General features: G+C 40.8%; 2 protein-coding genes and 1 long non-coding RNA gene across 4 annotated transcripts in view; 1 reads left to right on the top strand and 2 right to left on the bottom strand.

Moving 5' to 3' along the window:
- Positions 1-27: 27 nt before the first annotated feature.
- Positions 28-6156, bottom strand: LOC108874835 (uncharacterized). Its single transcript, XR_007815154.1, has 3 exons — positions 6023-6156; positions 2259-2617; positions 28-1798 (listed from the first exon to the last, which is right to left on the bottom strand). It is a non-coding gene; the product is annotated as an uncharacterized LOC108874835 (long non-coding RNA).
- pax9 (paired box 9) lies at positions 6091-14875 on the top strand. Of its 2 annotated transcripts, XM_018663375.2 has the most exons (4): positions 6091-6449; positions 7104-7718; positions 9774-9913; positions 13816-14875. In XM_018663375.2, exons 1-4 carry the CDS (start codon positions 6161-6163, stop codon positions 14068-14070), a joined length of 1299 nt encoding a protein of 432 aa, XP_018518891.1. In that variant the 5' UTR covers positions 6091-6160; the 3' UTR covers positions 14071-14875. The 2 variants fall into 2 exon arrangements, with proteins under 2 accessions (XP_018518891.1, XP_018518892.1); XM_018663376.2 differs by lacking the exon at positions 9774-9913 and having other exon boundaries at positions 6122-6449.
- A 3236-nt stretch (positions 14876-18111) lies between these two features.
- The window catches only part of slc25a21 (solute carrier family 25 member 21), an 84231-nt gene continuing 78173 nt past the window's right edge, over positions 18112-24169 (bottom strand). Inside the window, exons 7-11 of the mRNA XM_018663702.2 lie at positions 23560-23667; positions 23266-23430; positions 21462-21643; positions 19957-20009; positions 18112-19411 (exon numbers count right to left, since the gene is read on the bottom strand). Coding sequence (XP_018519218.1) covers positions 19350-19411; positions 19957-20009; positions 21462-21643; positions 23266-23430; positions 23560-23667 — 570 coding nt within the window. The 3' untranslated portion in view covers positions 18112-19349. The remainder of the gene's footprint in view (positions 19412-19956; positions 20010-21461; positions 21644-23265; positions 23431-23559; positions 23668-24169) is intronic.

The raw sequence follows: 24169 nt of genomic DNA, 5'->3' as shown, positions 1-24169 counted from the left end.
GATACAGATCAAATGACAGCTTTGATATTTAACTTTCCAGTTGAGCTGTTCTAGTTGTTGCCTCCATTAAAATGTTATTTGCCATAAACTCAGAGTTGGGAAACAACTTAATTTTCCACGATTTCCGCGACTGTTAATGGTCATTACTGTTAACATAGTCGCCCATTGTTTTTTTATTTTATTTTATTTTTTAATTTTTTTATTTTAAACTCTGGAATTAGCTGTGTTATTTAGCTTGTTATTTAGACTTATTATGCAGTGATGGATGAAGCACTCAGATCTTTTACTTAAGTAAACGTAACAATATCACAGTGTAAAACTACTCTGTTACAAGTTACAGTCAATGCACTCAAGAAGACTTAGAAAGTAAAAGTACACAAGTATATGTATAGTTTAAGGTACCTAAGGAAAGGTGCTAATTAAGTTGACATTTCGGAATCATAACACTGGATTATAACTATTGCTACGTTAATGTTTATATCACATTAATGCTGCAGCTAATTTAATGGTTTTACTTTCTGCTGGGTGGCAGCTGGTGAATTTCACCCGAGGATCAATAAAAGTTTTATCTTGACCTACAATAACACTTCATAATTTATTTGTTGATTATATTTTATATAAATAATATAAATATATAAACTAACCAGTAACCAAAGTTATCAATAAATGTAGTGCAGTGAGTTAAATGTACAATATTTGTCTGAACTGAAATAGAGTGGCGGAAAAAGGAAAAACTCCAGTTAAGTACAACCTCGAAGTTCTACTTGAGTATATGTACTTAGTTATTTTCTAACGCTGCTCTTATGCACTGAATTTGCTCATTGTATGATGATGGATTTCAGATTTTATCGACTTGATGATGTAAGTGATTTGATCTTAAGTGAGTTAGTTTGTTTCTTTGTGCCTCTGGCTTTAATTTAGCTTCCTGCAGCTTTGCAGGATGAAGATGAAGATGTACTGTAATCTGATCCAATCGGATATTAAGGCCCACAAAGATGTTCGGTAGCTCAGATATTAGGCTGATATTATTATATATAATAAAACTAAGGCAAGAATATTATTTGTGTCCTGCTTCTAATTAATTGGCTCAAGTGCGTATTGGAGTTTTGGCTGATGGAGAAGGCGGAATCCACTCCCTCCATCTCCATCATCATCTCCATCATCATCATCATCATCTCCATCCTCATCATCCTACACAGAACAGTTGAATGCTTTTGACAGGCGCTGAATATAAATATAAAATACGGACTGCTGCTAAATTAAAAGAAAAAAAATCTCACTCTTTAACGTTTCGATCTTCGCGCGATATTTCAGGAGTGAAATTATTGCGACTAAAGTGACAAAGTAACGTTATCGATATTTACCTCGTTGATCTCGTCGCACATCTGCTTTAATTCGGTCACTGATTAAGATTAATTAACTCTAATAACTGAATATTAGAGAGGTTATATTTTTGGATGCGATTAATTGTAATGAGGGAAAAAACAAGCTAATGATTTAAGTTTGAGTTGGTTCGTTTTACACGTATATTTATCATTACATCCTGGATCACAGTAAAGTCCAGTGAGGAGAAGAGGAAGCTGGATGGGGTGTGACAAGAAAAAATATTCAGGGATAATAACACACAGACTTTCCTTTACACTGTCGATCAGACTTAATCGAAATCCTGCTGCAATCAGCAACGTTGTATGTTTCTGTGTTTACCTGTTTCCCAGTCTGCTCCAGCCTTAGAAACCAGGACAGGTTGTCTGTTTTGTCTGCGCTGCACTGCGTCTAAAAAAAGTCCCTCATGTCCTCACTTGTTGTACATGTGGAAATTAAAAACAAAAGGTGGTTAATGTGACTTTGCTCACACATGAAGAAGATAGCTGAGGTGGGAGTGCCTGTGTCATCACGGTTTATAAGTGGTTTTCAGCTACAATATTGAGAAGTAAACAAACTCAGGTGGATGTGAGCAGTGTCTTGGCACAGTACAGTCCTCTCTCTCTCTCTCTCTCTCCTCTACTGAAATCTTTGCGGTGCGAGAAAGAAATGCGAGACTAAAGCCGCTATATGATTTATAATTGTGGGTATTTGACCCTGAAACAAGATGAGGCAGTTTTGTCTCTCTTAATTTGAGGAAAAATTGGTGCTCGTCTCTAATAACTGGGTGAAGTATGACCTGTGTGGGTGATCATTAGAAAGACAAATCAGAAGGAAAAAAAATGCACGTTCCTTCAATATTTTACATATTAATGATGCACAGTTTACATGTTTACCTGGAGACGACAGTCAGCCTGAAATATTGATAAACTGATTTTTGTTTTCAGCTCTGTCGGGATGACCATGACCTTGATGGAACACAGGAATTTTCCTAGAGGAGAGAAAAAAAAGAAGCAACACAAACACATATTTGGCCTCCACACTTCCTCCATCATCTTGAGTCAATAAGAAGTTTCTAGCCATGAAAACAATTATGACCAAAGCAAAAACTTTCACATGAAAGAGAAGCTGTGATATAAACAGGTACAAGTGCAAACTCCCAGACAGCAGAGACTCTGTATATTCAGCTTCAGCTTCATCCAGCTGGGACAGGGGTTGTGTTTGCTGAGTAGTGAAGGTAAACAGAGGAACACATCTGTAAACAAGAGAAAAAATAATAATTAAAATGAACTCAAATCATCCGAGTCGAGAAATATTAAACGGAATATTGTGATAAATAAATCATCGACTGTCTCAGGTTAAACACACGAAAGTTTAATCACATAAAAACAGGCAACATTATCTTGCTATCAAACAGGTTTAACTACATAATTATTTGAGCACGTGTATAAAGTGTAATTCAGCTTCATGAAGAGGGAAGAGCTGCTGATGTTGGGAGGGGGCTGCACAGAGGCTGCAGGTCACTCTGCTGCAGAGAAAGTGCAAGAAACTCAATGATATGATTCACAAAATGTTCCTCAAGCATTAAATGATAGATAATCGACACACAGACTGGGTGTGATGGAAACGCTGCATTGCAATTATTATATTTTGCACATAAACCGTAAAAACGCCAGGCGGACACACAGCCTGTAACAGTGGAGTATTCAGTCATTTGCCTGCTGCATATAACAAGAAAATCCACGTTATCTCAGGCAGGAGGTCGCGAAAAAAGTCTTTTAAAAACAAAATGTGATGTTGTTTATTAATATAAGACAAATGTTCCTTAATTTAAAAAAGTGTGTTGCTAAATGTGAATAGTGGACAACAATACTGGTCCAAGTGTAACGCCATTCATTATGTAAAGGCCCAGTGTCAGATAATGTGGAGCAGCGTGCTGCCATCCGCCTCTGAATCCAGAGACACAGCAGGAGATGAAGAAATAAGTCAGCTGCTGACTGCTGTCGAAGCTCTGAGTCCATCGTTACACAATTTGTCTGACAAGTGATGCGTTTCCCCTCACACACGGTATGAACAATTCAATTCGACATGGACGATTTTGGGCTCGTGAACAGGATCAGGCATGTGACAGCCATGTAGAGTCTGGAAATCATGCGTGGAGGCCTGTTAACATCGGCGCGGCGTTCACGGACGGACGGAAAAAATAATTTAAAAATGGATATCAGTCGAATAGAAAGAAATCACTAGTCCTAATAGTTGTTTACTGAAGACTGCCTGTGTACATTTGGGCTGTACATGAAATACACAACTTATGTTAAACACTCACATTTACACATCCACTTCAAGAGCAAAATACTGTATCCTGACGAGATAATGACAAACATATGAGGCTTCTTTACTCCCTCTTAACAGTCTTCATTTAATAAAAAAATATTAATATTATTACTATTATTATGTAGACTACACGTGTCCATACTGATATACTTATAAAATATGTAGCAAGCTAATATAAAATAGCAGAAAACGTGGTTTAATTTTGACACATAATAATAATGATAATAATAATAATAGTTGCTGTGATCGGATCTAATGCAATAATTTTCTGACTGTGATAATCACATAATTTGCTGATTGTATGGGAATTTTCAGCGATGATTTCAGTAACCTGTAATCATTTATTTCAACCAGCGATTTAACACTGATAATTTCCAGTTGTTGTGTGACGTCATTTATCAGATATAAAAAACGGAGATGGCCTCCGCTGAGGCTGCAGAGTCTAGTATTATATCACACGAGAGGGGGGAAAGGAGGGAGGTGTATGTGCCCTCAGTGAAGATGGAGCAGTCTGCAGAGACCTTTGATCCCTTCACTGCTGACCTTTTGTTATTCCAGCAACCAGAGGCACCTCAGTGGAAACAAGTTGAGCACGTTTCCCCCCCACGGTAAACATTATCCTTGACGCATTAGTGGCCTGGGAGCTGAGCAGGGTGGGCAGGTGGGTGAGTGGGGGGTGCACGAGCAGCGATATGGTGGTGAATTTTAAAAAATGAGTCGACTAAGACCCCCAAGTCGGTCGTCTTAAGGCAAATAACCCGTCGTGTAAACAAAATATCTCGAGAAAAAAACATTAATTTACACCTCCTCAAAACACCCGTCTGACTGACTTGTATTAGTGTTAAGGCGCACACTGTAATCCGTGCAGCCTCAGAGATTTATGCCATCCTGAAAAGGTGGGAAAACTAAATTAAATATAGGTATGACGGGTTTGCTCTGCAGTATCCAGCCCACAGAGCCGAGCGTGTTGAAACAAATACTGAGCAGTACTTTATGTACATTTCGGCCTCTCGGAGCAGCTTCGGTGTTTAATGTCAGCAGAGCTTTTTCAACAATATTCCTAATTGCTGGGCTGTATTGGAGGCGCCGTTTGATGTTTACATACACGTTGATCCCTTTGGGTCGCTCAGAGATGAAGGTCAGTCATGAGCCGTGGCCTTTTAAAAAAAAATATGACACGAGAAAACCCAAAGCATGTGTCAAAATGGGGAGAGAGTGGAGGCGCAAAGTTATGGTGTGTGTTTGTTTCTCGTGTCGGGAAGCAACAAATCTTTCTTATTGCTTGCAAGTGGGGTTTCAGTGCAGCCTTTCCATGTGTGCAGGGGCAGTAAAGTTGGAAATGATCCCTTTTTAAGATATTGTTCTGCAAACGTTGAGCCTCGTGGGGTAATTATATAAAGGTTAAGACATAAAGGGTAATTTCTTTATCATACAAGAGCTCTAAAAACGTGCCTATCCTTAACGCTTGCTGTGCGTAATTGGCTAAAGAAAAGGGCAACATTTGGCCTGTGCGGCGCAAAGAATTAATGCAAATCAAATGGATTTTCAACTGTGAAATGGAGAAGATAAAATAAAATAATAAAAGTTCGCATGACACCTCGAAGTGTAATATTCGTTTCACACGTGTCTGAATAAATCAAATCATTTTTAATTTAAAACTGGCACAAGAGTTAAATCTAACTCTGCCTATTTATTTTCAAACTACATAACCAGACAGATTCTTTCCACAAGTTCAACACGTTCGCCTCATTTTCAGCAGAACAGAATCCAGTGAAGGATTTTTTTTTTTTGTTTGTTTTTTTTAACACAGTTTGACAGTGTAGCAGTCGATGCTTGATGCGTAAAGAGGAGTAAAAACAAAGGCGGTAAATAAGAAAGTGTGATAATCCTCTAGTGCATGGAGATACAATTTACCAACATCACGCTGCCAATTACATTACTCAAAACCAATCATTCATTTCCTCCCATTTCCTTAATGATGCCATTTAAAATGTTGAGATGAAGGGTGGTGTAGTGGAGCGTAAAGCCACCCAAAGTCAGATTTTCCACCTTTTTGTTTTCATAGCAGAAGTGGGTTCTTATTTTATTTTGAAAGGATTAATCCTACTTATAAAAACACGAGCACAAACGTAATTAATGAAGGCTAAACTTGGGGTTAAAATACACACATTTATACGCTTTTCTGGAAATATTGTTATTTTTCAGGTGATATTTCCTTATGATGGTCACCTTGCTGGAGTTTTTTGCGCGGCTCTTTCTTTAGTGCCACATCTAAGTTGAAAATGTGACGATCTAATCCAAAATCTTGATATTGCAATATACTCACCATATCTGTCTCAATAACAAACGCAATCATGGTGGTACATCCCCAGCTTTGCTTTCCGATGGGAGAGCAGGACGAGGAGGACGGGAGGAGGAGGTGGGGGGGATCTGTGTGGACTTGTCATGTCAAACTTTTGGACCAATGGCGATGCGGTTCTGCGCAATCCCGAAAGTCTATTGGAGAGCTGAGCCAATCAGCGGCAGAGAAGCATTGCAAGTCCAGCCTCCTGATTTCAACAGATTGAAATGTAAGCCTGTCTCCGGCGCCGTCAGGAAACAGATCGAGAATTTTGTCCCTCTTGTTCCTTATCGCACAAGAAGATTTTCTTGGACGCGGTTTTGGACAGTGGACACGCTGGACGCGGAGCAGGATCCACGCAGGAGGCACAAACCGGACACCGTATTCTTCATTTGCGGTTTTAACACGATGGGTGAGTTCTGTGTTGGATCGTCTTTTTTTCTCTCCTTCTTCTCTCTTGTCAGGGATGCAGCGAATGGTCCAACGTCCAGCGGCAAGGTGGGGAAATACGGCGAGATATTGTCTGCCTGTGATGTTTTGACCGGCCAGTTTAGCTGTTAATTCGGTGGGAAGGAACCAGCAGACTGAATTATTACATGTGTCAGTTACGCACGCGTTTTGGCATTGACTACTGGACATCCGTGTGAAGTTAAGCCTGCGTACACGGCAGCTATCAGTCAGGCACTTTTCACCCAAACATTACGCATAACTCGAAGTGATAAATATTTGTTTTGGAGTGAACTGATTTTTAGTAAATTCACTTTAAGCTCGAAAAGATGCGTCTTTTCCTTAAAGATGGATTTTTATGTCAACTATAAATAGACAGTAAAGAATTTTGTTGCACAACTGTCTTGTAAATGATAAAAACTTATCTTAACTAGATCAAAAAACTGTTTAACACTTGTTATAGTGGCTGTATTGGACAGTTATATCCATAGTAAGAAACAGAAGACCCTATGAGTGAGTGTTTTAACCCGGGTTATTAAAATCTGTGGTGGGCCTTGGTTTAGTTACCTAATCGCTGTCTCATTGTTCTGGTCTTTTGTGTGTTTGTTTTTGACACCAGAGCCAGCCTTCGGTGAGGTGAACCAACTCGGCGGTGTTTTCGTGAACGGCAGGCCGCTCCCGAACGCCATCCGGCTCCGGATCGTGGAGCTGGCCCAGCTCGGGATTCGACCCTGTGACATTAGCAGGCAGCTGCGCGTCTCCCACGGCTGTGTCAGCAAGATCCTGGCCCGCTACAACGAGACCGGCTCCATCCTCCCGGGGGCCATCGGAGGCAGCAAGCCGCGGGTCACCACACCCACCGTGGTCAAACACATACGGACATACAAGCAGAGGGACCCGGGGATTTTTGCCTGGGAGATCCGGGACAGGCTACTCGCCGACGGGGTTTGCGATAAGTTCAACCTCCCCTCCGTCAGCTCCATCAGTCGGATCCTGCGCAACAAGATCGGGAATCTGTCCCAGCAGAGCCAGTACGAGTCGGGCAAGCAGGCGCCTCATCCACCGCCGCAACCAACGTTACCCTACAACCACTTATACTCATACCCGACATCCAAAGTGCCCACTCCCCCTGGCATGCCCACCCTTCCCGGACACATGGCCATGCACAGGATATGGCCTTCCTCGCACTCTGTAACAGATATTCTGGGGATACGGTCTATTACAGAGCAACAAAGTAAGCATGGCTGCATGGAGGGCGGTTACATTTGTTTATTGCACTACATTTATCCAACTTTTGAAAGGGGTTTTGCGCGCAAGAGTGCGAATGCGTGTGTGTTTGAGAAAGAGAGAGAGAGAGGGGGCATTTATTTTTCCTTTGAATTACTCTAATTGTTCTTTATAGGCCTTCAAAAGTAACTATTGGGACGTTATAAACTCACAGGCCTCTATGGAGAGAGAGCTTAAATGCCATTTGACCTGCCTGCTGATATTGATTTGAAAGGGAGGCAGGTTAGTTCAGAAACAGATGGTCCGGCTTGCAGTAATAATTAAGAGGCGGATGTGGAATATTAGAGGGACAGCGGAGGTAAAAGGCGGTGAGATGAAGTGCATGAAGTGTGCTGAATGTTTGCCATGACTTGGAGCCAGACATTTTGTGCAGGGGGCTGCGCATTCAACAGGTTTAACTGTGATTCAGGCCTTTACAAAACAAAAGAGTCAGCTCACGTTAAGATAAAACTTTTCTGCAGCTGCCGTGTGTTGTGTTTGTAGATGTGTCACGCGCAGGTAGGCCCAGATAACTTTTGGGCTCGCGCACTCACGAAGACCCACGACTGTTTTGGAAACAGTGAAACAGGATCCGGCATAAATCAGTGTTAATGGTCGGCTCGGTGTTGTGAAAGGGATTTTCTGAGAGCTTGTTTTCCAAAAAGGAAGGAGGGGAAGTGCTGTCAAGTCCATTTGCAAGTAGTCCTCGCTGTCATGGATTCAGTGCTACCATGCAGAAACACGCCCCGGCTCCTCTCTCCCGCTTCTCACCGCCATGCGAAAACTTTAACTCGGCAATCTAAACAAGACAAATGTAAGGCAGATATCAACGAGAAATCACAAAAGGGGAGGAATGTGTTTTGAAAGCCTGCCTTTATAAACAATTTATGCTTTTCCAAATTATTAGCAGATGCTTGTGGCAGGTTTTTTAAACGCTGGGTTAAAGTTTTTAAAGCAGATTTTGGTGACGTGAGAGCTCATTTGCACCAGAGTGATTTCACCAGTCAGATTATTTACAAAATACATTTGGAATTTATGGAAAGGGACAGGTAAATTAAGACAATATGCGCAGGCTTAATATTATAAACTAATAGTTCTTTAACTTGACGCGTTTCGGGCACACACACAAAATAGGCTACATAGAGTAAAAAGCTATAGATTAATTCATGACCATACATCAAAATGACACTTGCAGTATCGTAGATTTAAAAAAAAAGCTCTGTGACGAGTTCTAACTTTGGTGGGCTTTGATTTCCCCAGTGTAAACTGTGGAAATGATATAACATCCATCACGCACGAAAAGAGGGAGACGGTGAGAGTAAATCTAATTTGTCCACCGACAGGAAGACGTTTTTGGTGCGGAGCTAAAATGTCCCCTGACCCACCAGAGAGTCGTCTTAACTTAAAACCATCTTCAACTGGGCCTCGATCTGATCTCCAGGGAGAAACCAAAACATTTAGTTTCACTCAGTCTAAACGCATTTTCTCTAAGGCGAGTGAAAAACTATGACAAGTAATTTCACTTTTTCTGAACAGTCAATGTTCTTCAGTCAAAATCCTTTAACAGAAAAATGTGAGGCCTGATCAGGTTTAATGATTAATGGTTAAAGAAAATTACTGACACAAGAGAAATTCTCTCAAACTTATATTTTAAGGAGATATTGTTTCGCTTGCAGGCAACTGGAAAGAATCTCAGGATCAGATTATTTACGTTTTGCTTTAGATATTCAAACTTATATTTTTGTTTAACTGATCAAGAAAAGAAGAGTTTACAAAAACTTAAAGCACACGAAAGCCAATTGACAAATGAGCCATTTGTGCGTGAAATGACAAATGACCGTGGCTTTAGTGCAAAATGTCACAGGGTTTATTATGTCTCATGCAACCTGGCTAATCTGGGCCTGATGTTTTTGTAGCCTATGGGAAGCAGCGGCCTGTGCGGGTCTTTTTTTTTCTCCTAATCTTAAAAACCTCTCTCTGACTATCCTCTCTTCTCTTCTCTCTGTCTCTTTTGCCCCCCCAGTTAGTGACAGTCCATCCTTTTCCAGCGCCAAACTAGAGGAATGGAGCGCTATTAACAGGACTAATTTCCCACCAGCAAGCTCTTCACTAGTCAATGGCGTGGATAAACCGCATTTAGAACCTGAGGCAAAATACACACAGGTAAAAAAACAAAACAAAACAAAAGGACATCTCTCATTTTTTGTAATCTCAAATGCAACAAAAGTAAAGCGAGTCTACCCAGACTCCTGGCAATCAGGCTATCCATCTAATTGCAATCTTTCTTTTTATATATAATATTTTAATAATTATGTGGCCTGGAAATTTCCCCCTCACAGCATTAATGCGCTCCTTCTGTTGGCTATGGTAATGGGTGCATTTTTAAAAAATAATATCTTATTATCTTTTATTTTGGCTTTACAAGGTGAACTTCCTGTAGGTCCTGCTGCATGGTCAGTGCTTTTATGAATCATTACAGTGTGAATTATTTCCTAATTAGTAGGTTAAAGAGTTTTGGAAAGCCTGGTTATTCTCTTGATTTTTGTTTTCCAGCTTGTTGGGCTCTTGAAATTAATTGTAGCATGTTTAACACTCAGGAACTGGCTGGACCCAGCCAAGTCAGCAAACTAATATAGCTTAGTCTATTATACTAGACTATAGTGGGAAATTATTTTGGAAGGCTATTTTAGTGGGTCCATGCAGGTTTGAGCCAAGACATTGGACTGCAAAGAGGGGACACTGACCACTGCAAAATTTAACTGTTTTTTTTTTTTGTTTGTTTGTTTTAACAGTATATATACACACCTACAGATATTTTGTTTTAAACCACTGTCGTGTAGGCCTAAACCTTTGGGATATTCATTATTTTTCTCTGAGCTGTTAGAGTCGATAAACAGACATGAAGTAACCATATTTAAAATCAAGCAGGTTCGAGAATAACACAACCATCGACGACAAATTTCACACGTTCAAATCGATTAAAGAAAGATTAACATCTCAATATTAATGTCTAATTCGTATAAATTCCAGTCACGATAAAAGCAATTTAGATTTGTATCGTTTTTTTTTTTGTCGTCTGTACTTTTCAATCCAAAACTAACTGTGGTAATCGTCTTCTCATAGGCTTTTATTTTCGGTTTTCTAAAGTAGGGAACAAATGAAGGGCTAGGATGACACCAAGTGTGTGCGTGCATGCGTGCTTGTGTGTTTTTTCTTATTTTGACAGGGCGTGCGATTCTCGTCAGGAAAAAAAAAAAAAAATTTGTGCCGCGTAATTTATTTTGCCACTTTATCACGGGGGGGTTCATTCCCATTACGCAGAAAACAGGGGCCTATACTCCGAGATTAGGAACGTCCAAAATTACTGCAGCACAATGCAAACACACTAACTGTCTGAGCGGTTAGCCAAGCGGCTATACAAAAACAGAAGTGAGCCATTAAATGTAGAAAATAACAAGTCTATAAATTACAGAGTTTATTGCATGAAAAACAAAGAATGGTGAAGTGAGTAGACTGTTCCACCAAAAGACTGAGGATTAACCGTGCCTTTGTCACTCAAGTTTTATACAGGCAACTATTGTAGCTTCCTCAGATCTAATGTTAAATAGATGCGTAATTTAATGTTTGTGAGACAGACACAGACACAGTAAAAGAAGAGAGATGTCATGCAATGATCGCGTTAAAATATCACGGAGGCTCAGAGAGCTCCACGGTTCATCTGCTGCAAATTTTCAAAGTAAAGTGTCTTATTTTTTTCTTATATCTACAGGCCTATTTTTTATATTTTCCATCAGAATGACAGTCAGTGCAAAGTTAATTAAAACTATGACGCTAACATTTTTTTTAACTCAAACAGCAGAAGGCCTAAATCACACACACTCATTTCTGTATAAAGGCCAAAAGCTGCGGTTAGTAACATGTGGCCTATAGGCGCTGCTCAGAGGGCAAAGCGGGCAGATGCACCCATGGGACTCTCAGGTTTTTCTCTGGCAGAAGAAGAAGTAGAGGAGCATCATTAAAATAAATTCAAGGTTAAGTCACGAGCTTAGTGCACGCGGCGGCTCGGAGATGAATCCCTTAATGTTTCGACAAGTGACTGAAACAGTCAGGAGAAAGTTACTTTTAAAAACAACAAGTACGTGTATTTAGTTTCGTTAAAGATGCGTCCTCGCTGTGATTAATATGCGTTTGAATATTTAAAGGGTTTAATGATTTATTTAAATTCTAAACACTGGGATCAGAGCGTGACCAGGTGAATCCGTCTGAGTTGTAATTATTTGGATGAATGGCGTCAGTGCCTTTATTATTCATTCCTCAGCTCTGGTTTAACAGTGATTCAAAAAGGCGTCCAAAACACAAACGAAAATATTATTATTAACATCTCCTGATTAACAAATAATGAACCTAAATTAATTTATTAGAAAATATATTGGGATATGAGACCATTTTAAATGTAATGTATAAAATCTGTAGGTTATAATGTTACATAATATATTTTTGAATGTTTTAAAAATTAGCATCTTAAAATTCTAAGATATTAGTATATTCACTTAGATAATGGGGTGGGGAGAGGAGGGGTAGACAAAATAACAGGTACACCTAAACAAACGATACAAACTGATACAAAAGCACTGACATAAATACACCCTTTGTAAACCTTTCTGTTGACTTTGTGTCAGACAAGTGTTGATTCAAGTCTGTGCTCATTTGTGAAGCTGCAGTTAGTGCTGTTCTTGTAGCAGTGGATTGCATTATACAGAAAGGTGTCTCCTGTTATTTTGTATATATGTATAGAGGCTGTGTGTGTATGCATGTGTATGGATGTATATTTATGTTTGTATGTGCTGCATGTGTGTATGCACTGTAGTTGAGTGTGTTGCATGTTGTGCTTTTCAGTGGAAGATAAAATGTTTAATTACACTAAATGATTTAAATGGAAAAACATTATTTTACTCACAGCCAAAAGCCGGTGTAGCATTTTAAGAATTAAGCTGCAGCATCACTGAGCCGAGTGAAGACACCCAAACACCCACAAACACTGACACACACCCGCAGACACCCACAGTCACCCAACACAGACCCACAGACACCCACAGGCGCGTGCACACCCACACAAAACCAGTTTTCTCTCCATAGTTATGTTTTATAAATCACCACAAATGTCAGTTCGGAGTATTCTTTTTCATATCTATTTTAGAAAAATAGCCTGTGTCTCTGCCAGTCGAGGAAGTCTACAAAAATAAGTCAGAACATCCCAATTGTAAGAAATAATTCTCAGTAGTCGCAGACCACCCAGGAACAGAAATTCGGCCTCCCTGTTGAAATGCTTTGGTGAATTCCTCAAGTTAAGTCCTGTCCCTGTGCCAGAGAAGCAAAGCCCATTCATGCTTCAAACTCCATGCTCGCCTCATTCTCTATCATATTTCCCCTCTTCCTGCCCTTTCACTCTCAATCTCTTGTGACATCTGTTTTGTGGCGCCCCCCAACCACCCTGTCTCCCATCGTCTGGCGTGGTATATCAACGCCGCTGGAGAAAACGTCCACTTTCGGGCAGAAAACAAGCCCCTATGTACAGATGGGCAATCATGCATGTATGGTTTTTATACATGTTTAATATGTTCCAGGGGCATGAGAGCGCATAATTGATCATTCATACTTTCATCAAAATTGGGAAAATGGGTTTTTTATGTGGTGGCTGTGAAGTTAGAATTTCGAGTCTCTGCTGTTTATAATTCACCCAACCTCACTTTTCCTTTCACTTTCTCTACAACTAGGCCTTAGATTTTTTCCATTACAACTCAGCTGCCTGAGTGTGTGTGTGTGTCTACCTGGGTTGAGGTCAACAGCTGAAATTTGAAGTCAAAAATTTCTAAACTGATTTTTTATGAAACATCTGTGGTAAATATTTTCTATTTTTTTCCAACTTAGAGGGAAACCAAATAATGAAAATGACTAACCATGATTTCTGCCTCAACCAGGGAGCGCAGAAAACAAATCAACAGACGTTTAACACACATCTTCATCTGCTAATCTTCTCCTTTTTACCCCTCTCCTTTTCTACCCAGACGCCGAATGGATTGCCCACAGTGAACAGCTATGTCACAGCACCCAGCATCCCTCCCTACCACCCTCCCACCCAAGTGTCACCCTACATGGGGTACAGCGCCACCACGTCGGCCTATGTGACCGGACCCACATGGCAGCCGGCCAGTGGCAGTGCTCTATCTCCCCACAGCTGTGACATTGCCACCCCTCTAGCCTTCAAGAGCATGACGGCCAACCGTGACTCCATCCACCCAGTCACCGCCTCGGCGCTGTGAAGTCAGCTCCACAGACTGATGGGAGGGAGGGAGGGAGTGAGAGAGAGAGGGGGAAAGAATGGGGGAGGGGTGGGGGAGGAAGAGATGACGAAGACAGTAGACACCATGTCTGTCCCCCATGGCTTCATTTCATTCCCTCCTTTCTATGAAGGACTCAGCCCCAGGACTCATATTTGTGCGACCCCCTCCTCCACCTCCTCCTGCCTGCTACACACAGTCAGACCAAAGACACACGAGGAATAAACAGCCTGTCAATTTTTTTTTTACCACAAACTGTTGTCTGAAAGAACTTGCAGGACAGGTGTACTGAAGGACTGATGTATGACTGCTACTCCATCCATCAACACAATTCCTCTCAGATTCTTTACTGCACACTTCTGCAAATGTGTTTGGGCAAAAACGGGGTAATGTATAACTTCATGAATAAGCAATCAAAGAAGAGGGGAAAAACTTTGCATTAGTGTTTCAGGGTGCTTATTAATTGCTATTGTTTTTTATGTTTGTATGCTTTATGTTGTTGTTGTTTATGTTTTGATAAAAGTAACTGTCCTATGGTGCATTGTTTTCCCACTTCTCTAAAAAAAAAAAAAAAAAAAGTAGCCTATGGAGGAGCTCCAGAGAGAAGTTTATTTATTAGATTAAGGTACGTTGAATGAAGTGCAATTAGCCTTACAGACAGCATGGGAATCTCCACGCATGTTTAGACAAAATTGGCCTTGGTCTTATGTTGGAGTCTAGAGCATTAACAATTGACAAATGTTGCACAATGAAATTGAATGTATCTTATTAAATTGTTTGGCTGTTACTGGTCTTCATGAAGTTTGCCGGTTGTTTTGGGAGGAAATCCTCAACACTTTTTTTAAATCCTGAGAACAGATGAAGTGCATCACAGCTAAAAATATTTATCTCTCCCCTCTCTCTCGCTCTGTCTGGCAGTGCAGCTATGCTTAGTTCTGGAAATGGTAGATCTACTGGCCTGTTTTACATGAGCAGGAAACTGCTTTTCATAAAAAAATGTGTGTGCTCGTACAAGGCCTGTATTTTCTATTACCACGTTTCACGGCTCACTAGGAAAGCTCATCAGAAATGCTTTGAGTGCACACGGCATTTGCCACCACATAAAGCAATAATTTTAAAATCTTTTGGCTGCTGAAACAGCACAGATAAGGTACATGTCCTCTCAAACTCATTTCACTAAATATGGCCCTTAATATGTTTTCAGAAAAAAAGTATTAGCTGTGTGACAAAGGAATACATAGTTTAATTAAATTAAATTATACATTTCCATTAATAATTAGTCCTACAAAATGATATTTTGCACATTTTCTCAAAAACATCCAATTAAAGCATACATTTTATGTTGAGGGTGAAATGATAAAAATATAAGATGCTATAGTGTAAAAAAAATTATAAAGATATTTCCTAATCTCACGGTCTATTCTTTCAAATGTACAGAATAGGATGCCTTCACTAAATATCTCATAAGGAAGTGACATGACTTCTAAAGCTCTACTGTCCTTTGTAAATAATAGTGAAGGTATTCTGTCATAACTTATAATTTGTGATAATTTTTAAACAGTTTTATGTGACAAGGATTTCTGCTTTAGGATTTAGGCGTGTGTAAGACACAGTAAATTAGAACATCACTGTTGCGTTACGATTTGAAACCGGTGTGCCGAGGACTCCCAGACTCTTGGGGTGAGGTGGAGTCCATGTGCATTCAGAGAGCCACAAATAGGCTCATTGGCCTGCGGTCTCCAAGGTCATCAGACATGTGACCCAAACGCGAACCTCCAGCAGCCGCAAAAGGGCCAAATAGGGCTTGTCAGGGCCAAGTCAACGTGTTCATTACAAAAGAAAAGCATGCAGGCCAGCTGACAAATGACATGTTTGCAAAATGATGCAAAAATACTTTCTGAAAGTTTTGAGGGGGGAAAGTGTAGTGTAATAAATTCTGAGTGAGTCTGGCAAGTCCTGTCTAGCCCTGCAGTGGAAACCAGAGATTTAAACAAATAGGGCTCCAGTGTGGACACGAAGCTGCAGATTGATAACTTGATAAAAGTGCTCACCTGCTCTTTTACACAGCACTACCTGCTGCTGAGGGTTCAGGAGGTGGCTGCTTAAGTTATGGCCCCATGTTTCCATTCCTTCTGTGTTACAACATAAACAGTCCCCCCCATGTGACAGTGTCAACAGCCTTCCACATGCAAGGGCTGATTTGACTTGGAAAGCACTCTTCCCCGCATCCAGTGGTCACGGACCGTTGCTCAGGGATCGTAGTGTTTCTATGACCGTATGTGAACCACATCACAGAGACGTGATGATCATACACTCTCCGTACCAGCCAGCCCTCACGGCCACCCTTTTACCATCCACCATCCATCACGTACAGCAAATGATAGTTAACTCTCTGAGTGGCATGAAAAAGTCATAACACGCTCTGTTTTTTACCTCAGCCTACACACAACAAGGCCAAACAACTTTTCCTTTCAACTAAGCTACATGCACTGAGCATAGTCTTGTTAGCCTCCTCTGACTCATACAACAAAATTAAAATGTGGTTGTCTTAATTGACACCAGTATTTAAAAAAATAGGAACAGTGTGTTTTCTAGACAAGAGGAACAGCTTCTCGAAAGTCTAATAATCCTTGTTCTTGTAGTATAATGTTGGTCAGCTTTATGGAAGTGAGGTCTAAAAGGCGTGGTTTTAAAAATAGGGGCAGACACGTGTTTATAATTAATGATGTTGAGTCTGACTTCAGTGTCATATGGTTATCTTTACTTCTCCACATGCAATCAGAAACAAGACAGCCATTTGCAGGGTAACACAGAGCAGAGTATGTAACAGTGGGCAAACACGGCTCTTCATGCGTGTTTCTGCTCAATGAACATTTTTAAAAGAAGCTGACGACAGCCAGAATGTTTTCTTAATGCCTTAAAACAGCAACGTTGAGCAGACAGGTGAGTAGAAGCTCTTAAAGAGAAAAAAAGTCAGCTGTGCTTGGAAAATCACAACATGTCTGGTTCCGCGTCTTCGGTATGTATGTATGTATGTGGCTCCTGTGTTCAATCACACTGACATGAATCACTGTTTTTAACACGGGACATTTTAATATATATTAATCATTAACCATGTCTGCACTGGGAGAGACAGGTACAGCCATGCAGGCTTGTCAGAGTGGAAGCCACTAGATTGAAATGTTACAGGTGAAGATGAGAATCATACATGGAAAGGGTGTAAAGGAAAATGAGGAGAAGGGGACTTTGCTGCTGAAGATTTATGATCAGCGTGGTGTGCAGGGAATCCAGGTGAAGGGTGGCTCTGTTGCTCAGCTATACCAGCCGTACACACGGCGCATGTTACAAGCTGTCAGGCCTGAAACAAACATACGCATTCAGAACTCCATTACAGAAAGGACAGGTTAAGCGCTTACAATTCCATCAGTCTGCAAGCTGCAGTTGTTAGTCTATCACCACAGGCACCCTGGGGCAAAAAACCAGGAGCCGTTCCATTCTGGCAGAGAGAAACTCCCACGTTAATGACGACTGTCAAATGCCAACGTGGCTCAGTATATGCTACCACCAGATGAGGTTAAGATGAGTCTCTTAGAGAGCAGCCACTACCCCTAAGGCTGTGCAACAGGTGTGTGTGAGTGTGCATATTTGTGCAAGAGATAGACTGGCAGAAGGAGAGAATGTGTGCGGTAACCCCCCCTAAGTCCTGCAGCCACATTTGAATTTGTTAAGCATGTTGTTTTAGCTTGCACTAAAGCTACGCTCAGGCCCTGACTCCCTGCCACCGAGAGAGAAAAGACTGACACTTGGTTGGCCAGCACAGCTTCTACTGGCTGACAGGTTCTCAAACAACAAAGTGCCGTGATGGGGGGGTGGGGGTGAAGAAGTGGTAAACTGAAGGAAGGTGATACGCTTATATCAATGCCAAGCCGAAATGCTTCAGAGAAGACAAACACGGGACAACACAAACTTACAGTTACAGGACACACAAGTGCTCAACCCACACCCAACACACACAGTGAGGAGTTTCATTTTATCCCTCTTTATTTGTTACCAATACACGCAAGTAACTTTATATTTCATATTTTAAAATGCAATTTAAAAAAAAAAAAGTCAAATTAACACAGTTCTTACTAATAAAAGCTTGACACATAAAGATTTCATACTAGTCCAATTTATAGGAGGTACATAAAAATGTCAGTCATGCAAAAAGCTCTGCAACAGGCCTCAACATCACTGTATAAAAATTCTACACACACTTCTACACACTAATTGTAATTAAGAATTATCAGGCACTACTGTGGCAGTTTGGTTTGTTTAAAGTAAAGCTCAGTACTATGGTTGTGATCACAGTATATATTTGCAATCATGTACGCGAAAAGTATATAAAGATGTGTATATACAGACTGTTTGTGCGTATAGACACGTGTGTGTCACTGTGTATCGTTGCTGATGACATTACTTTAAGATATTAGTTAAATTTGACTTTGACTTTGGATGATCCACTGTATCCAGCAGAGCTCTGGTCAGGTTGGTCTAAGAGGCGCGGCTGAACTCAGTTTGTGCTCAAGTTTTGTCAAGTGACAGTACATGTACAGTGCAGCTATATAATGATGATACATACATATATACCAAAGTTTTCTATAGTGGGTCTAGATGTTTTTATTCTAGAAGATCTGTTGTGATTATCCTGTAAACATGCCTTTGCTCTACTGGCAACATAAGCAAACGTTACCTCAACTGTCATTAGATTTTCAAATATTGCTGAACTCTGATTGGTTCAGAGAAGAATGTGACATCATTTTTTTCCCCAACTGAGCACCTCCCATTCAAACCCACTCACTATCATGTGAGATAACCACAACTGTTCTAAATTTGGAAGAGAATATTGTGCTCATGTATGAGCCCACTGCACATAGTAAGAAGCCAACTGAGAAAATAGGTTTTCAGGGCCTTTAAAACCTATTGATCCAGCGTTGAAAACCTGTTTTTTTGTTTTATACAGAAATGTGTTTTGTCAGTTTTAAAATATTACAGCTGTTTTTGATTCCTAAGGAGCTGACTTGGATGAAGATGTGGGTTTTCCCTTAGAAAGCTGCTTTCTAGGATAAATTGAAATGTTGATTTGGTATTTTGAATAGCAATATTGTGTATTCCAGGTAAACAAACTAACTACATAAGAAGAACTCATTTGGTCAGATGTGACATTAGCATTGAGGCACAATCCATAAGGCACTCTTGTGGGTTTTCTTTTCTTTTTTTTGTTACCAGTTTCTCTGTAGCCATCCAGACACATATTCATACACCAGCAGCATCACTGCTCCACCTGTAACACAACAAAAGCCACAGTGAATAAACCTGCATTTCCTCCATAGAAAATAAGCCGCATCAGCTATGGGACCAATAGAAGCCAACAGCTAGCATCATGTGATCTAAAGACTTCTAGGTAACACACAGGAGTAAAGTATAGCTTTGCATCAAAGGCTTGCGGCTTCTGCATACAAAGGGGATATTATTGACTGTAGCTGACAGTTTTTACATTAAAACAGTGCATAGATAAAAAAAAAAGTTATCAAAGTACATAATGCAAAACAGTAAGAATTAATGCGTCTGACAGGGAAGTAGTGACTGTCCTCGCTTCATTTCATTGGAAATATTCATGCAAAGTTGAATATAGCAGCAAAATGCTTGAGGAAGCTCCGTCTAGATTAATAATATGAGAGTTCCAGGGCATAAAAAAAAGTTACCAGTCTCAAAATATATCATTCAAACAAGAACTATTAGATCAAGTTAAAAGTTTTTTCATCTATAGCAGACAATCTGTGGTTATAAGGATGATTTTAATATCAATATAGGGAAATTTTTTGTTACCTGGTCCAAGCCTCATTATCTTGGGCACCAACCCCTTGTATAGAGCCAAATACCTATAACAAAAAAAAAAAGAAAAAGAAAAAAAAAAGTAAAAATACAAAATATTATAGTTATAATCCAGAATATGAAAATATAAAGATGTAAATATCTCATGGATATGATAAACCATGTGGTGGAACATCACTAAATACATTTAAATTATTAAAACTATTAGCATTAAAATTAGCCCAGCCTTTACAAACTGCAACATTAAGACTTAGACGGACTTTATTGATCCTTTGGATGACTTCCTCGGGAAATTACATGAAATTAATGCAATGTACACATTAATGCATTATTACAATTATTAATATAATCTAATTCTTTAATATACATTATTCTGAAAAGGGCCATTCTACATAATAAGCACTTTCACATTTACTTTTGTCCTTTTATTGTCAAATGATGCACTCCCCTAAACACGTACTTAGTATTTCTACACTGTGGCATTACTACTTTTGTTTTAAGTAAAACATCTGACTACGTCTTCCTTTTGTATATGTGTGTTCATGAACTTGCATGGGAAATGTGTGCATAAGCTGCAGTGTGGAGGTGAGTTCTTGCCTGTCTGTCTGTCCCTCATCCAGTCAGGTACATAGTTGAAGTCTAACGGCCAGCGCTGGTGAGTACCTGCCCCTTAATGCATTCAAGGTGATCAGTGGCTGCCTGCCTCCGCCTCGTGCTCCCTGTCCTGCTCCCTGCCCCCGCCACTGATGGCGTTAATAAGGCTCAACCCACTTCCTCCCTGGCCCTCTGTCTGATTAGATTGACCTGTGGAGCGCCGCGCGGCTCGTTAGGGTCTGCTTAACGACGTCTCCCATAGGGACCACTAATTAGCTGGGACTGTGTTGTGTTAGAGCAGGGGACTGGATGTGGCGGAGGGGGCACCCTCCACGCACCCCTGCGACGACAACGTTTCAGTGCTGTTCCTGCAGCAGCCCCCGAGGCTCCTGTGTCCACTAACTACAAACATCTCGCTGGCCCTTGTCTCGTGGAGCTGCATGGGGGAAAGTGGAAAGCCCAGGGCAATTGCTAACATAACATAGATCTTTCCTTGAAGCTTCCATTTAGAGCTGTCATTCTTCGAGGCTAGAAAATATGTTAACATTTACTGTAAAACTGACAGACTGCAGAAATGTATGATCACACACGTGGGGAATACAGCCCGGAGTCTAACGTCACTATTTGGTTTCCATTCATCAGATCACAGCTTTGCATCAAGTTATTCATGCACTTCCCCTGTGCTTAGAATAGGAAACTCACACCGCACAATGAAACTCTGCTAACTTGTGGCTGCAGCTGGTACATTTGTCTTCTCTGACAGCCAGCTTGAAAGATAACCAACTATCGATTGCTAAAAAAACAGACAAAGTGGCTCATTAATTCTTGGATTCACCATTGACAGTGTTTCAAAGTTTGTCCTAAGGATGGCCTACTTATCCCCCCCACCCCTTGGTTGCTCATACCCCTCCTCCCGGTAGACCAGGGCCATGGTCTGGAAGCAGGTGCGGTACTTGATCTCTCCTGGCACAGGCTGGGGTCCTTGGATGCGGCTCTTGGCTACATCGAAGGGAATATTCACACAGGAGGAGATGGTCCCAGATGCCATACCGATAGCAAACTTCCTCAGGAACTCAAGTGTAGGGTCCTACAGCAGAGGAGAGGAGATAAAGGATTAAAAACAAATATTTGTGTGTGGCATATATACATTGAACAAGCACGATTTTACTGGAAACATTTGTAGAGTGGGCACAAAACATAAATAAAGAGAAAGTAACGTCATGGAGCTGACAAAATAAACTATGATTTATGTTGTATAGTGAGAGTGAGAAGAGGATGAGGGGGCTTGTGCATATGATTGCAAAGCTGGCATGAAAGCCCTGATCATTTTATGGTAGCGGGGGGCAGATTAGTGCTTCCTGACTGTGGTGCAGCGTTCTGATTGGCTGAGCAGAAGCACATGTTCTTTGGGGAGCCAAGACAGAGGATTTATAAACAGGGTTCATGCAGGCAGACTGGGGAGGCATATGGGGACAATTTGGGTAATTGGGCTGTGACTCGGCACAGGGGTATTACTGTACCAAAGAAGCCCAGACTCAGAGAGCTCTGACAGCTAATTGGCCAGGATATTTTTACAAATGACAGCAGCCTCTTTGGTCCAGGCCTTTCTCAAGCGGCTGGACACCCTGAGAGTCGAGGTAAATCAACAGCTAATCCCACTTCTTCTTTCTTCGTTTTTTTTTTTCAAGTGGGATGTGGGGAAGGGGGTAACGTACCCACGGCCTAAGTACACCCATCAACCCACTTCCTAACAGCCTTAAGCAAACATCTCCTCACACATTCACTTGTGAATGATGGCAGTGTGCTATCTGCCTCCTCTGAACTATTCAAATGGCGATAGGAGAGAAGCCGGAGCTCGGCCAGCTGAATTTGACTATGGACATGTTTAAGTTTCAAGCTCATTGCTCACGTTGCTGACAAAAAGGCTTTGGAGAAATGCCACCATCAGCTCAGCCTGTAAGCTGTCGGAGCCCACAATATTTATCCTTTGCTGCCTCAACAATGGCCATCGTTAGCCTCTAACAAACAAGATCATTCCATCAATGTACATACCGATGGATCATTCCCAAAAGCGACAGCCACAATCTGAGAAGAGAGCTATTTGAGTCATCTAGCCACATAATTATCATTCGCAGAGGATGACCACTTGGTTCTCTGTACATCATGCGTCACTGGAAAAATGTAGAAAATATAGCAGAGCCTGAGCTCCCACTGTAACCTCCTCTTGAAAATAGTACCGTTGTCTGCTTCCAATTAGTTCATTGGAGTTAATCTAATGCTCCAGTTTGTACATGTGGAACTGGCGTATGGTAACGTTTCCATTAAACAAAATTAACTTTTGTTTGGGCCATCAAGCCCTGCCGGATGTGTAATCTGAGACTTTGAGGATGTTATGAAGAGCAAACAGACGAGGTATTAGCAGAGCTGATCTTGCAAGCTCCTCTCTGATTTTTACTTCCTCCTCGCCGTGGCAGTCGGGCTAACTAATCACACAAACACTTGCTATTCCCCGCTGCTGAGGTGGCTTGGACACCATGTGTATCATATAGCCTGAGGTTAGCGAAAAAATTTGGTGTAGTCAAGGTTACAAACAACAAAGCAAAGCTAAAGAGTGTGTCTGTCACTTGGCTTGGGGTTTGCATTTGTGGGCAAAAACCAAAACAGAGCTGGAGGTCGGAGTGTGATCATAGATTTTGACTGGCATATTACCGGGTTGGTAGGAATAGCATCCTTGACATTGAAGTAGAAGCCAAAGTAGATCATGTTGAAAACTCCATGGCGTCCCAGTGTTGACGTTAACCCTTTATTCAGACCCCTCAGTCCAAAGCCGTCCGACTTAATGATGCGTCTGGCTTGAGCAAATGAGGAGGGTTGCTGTATTGGAGAAAGTGAATTTAAAAAAAAAGGTACATGTCAAAAGTGGACATAAAACAGCTTGGCCTTCAGAGAATGTGTACATTACCAACACTTTACAAGTTAAGACAGAATTTTATTTCTATCAACCTCTTTGAAGGAATCTCTGTTGGCCTGGAGACTGACTTTCACCACTTCGAATGGATTGACAACAATAGCCTCAGTCAAGCCTGAGCCGAGCCCTGCTGCAGACAGAGCCTGTAGGGGAGATGGACATGATTTAGGACTGAAAGTATGGAGATAATATTTGGGTAAAGACAGAGAAGAATAGACAATGAAGAAGACATGTCCAGGCTACGAAAGCTCACTGCTGAACTGTAGTTTTATTTTTGGAAACTTGTTCCCCAAGTCTCTTTGTTCAGTCTGAAATGGACATTTGTTTCTGTCATGGCTGTCATTGTTATCGTTGACAAATGTCTGAAGACACACAAGAGACCTGTGTTTGTTATCATTTGACAAAATGTCAGATGACAGATGGGCAGGAGAACGAAAGAAAGAAATAAGAATGTGTGGAAAGTGGCAAGGTATTTAACACTCATTAAAAAAGACAGAAAATTCCATTTAAGGAAGCAAAAAACCCTAAAGCAATCAATTATTTTCTAATAATCAAAGCACCTCTATTAATCTCGTGACATCCAACGTGATATAAGATGTAATAAGCACTCTAGGTATTTTAAAAACATGTAATTAACAGTGGATG

The sequence above is a fragment of the Lates calcarifer genome, linkage group LG19 (assembly GCF_001640805.2).
Source record: "Lates calcarifer isolate ASB-BC8 linkage group LG19, TLL_Latcal_v3, whole genome shotgun sequence".
Classification (NCBI taxonomy): Eukaryota; Metazoa; Chordata; class Actinopteri; family Centropomidae; genus Lates; species Lates calcarifer.
The sequence above is the reverse complement of the archived record's forward strand: the minus strand, read 5'-3'. Positions and strand labels throughout refer to the sequence as shown.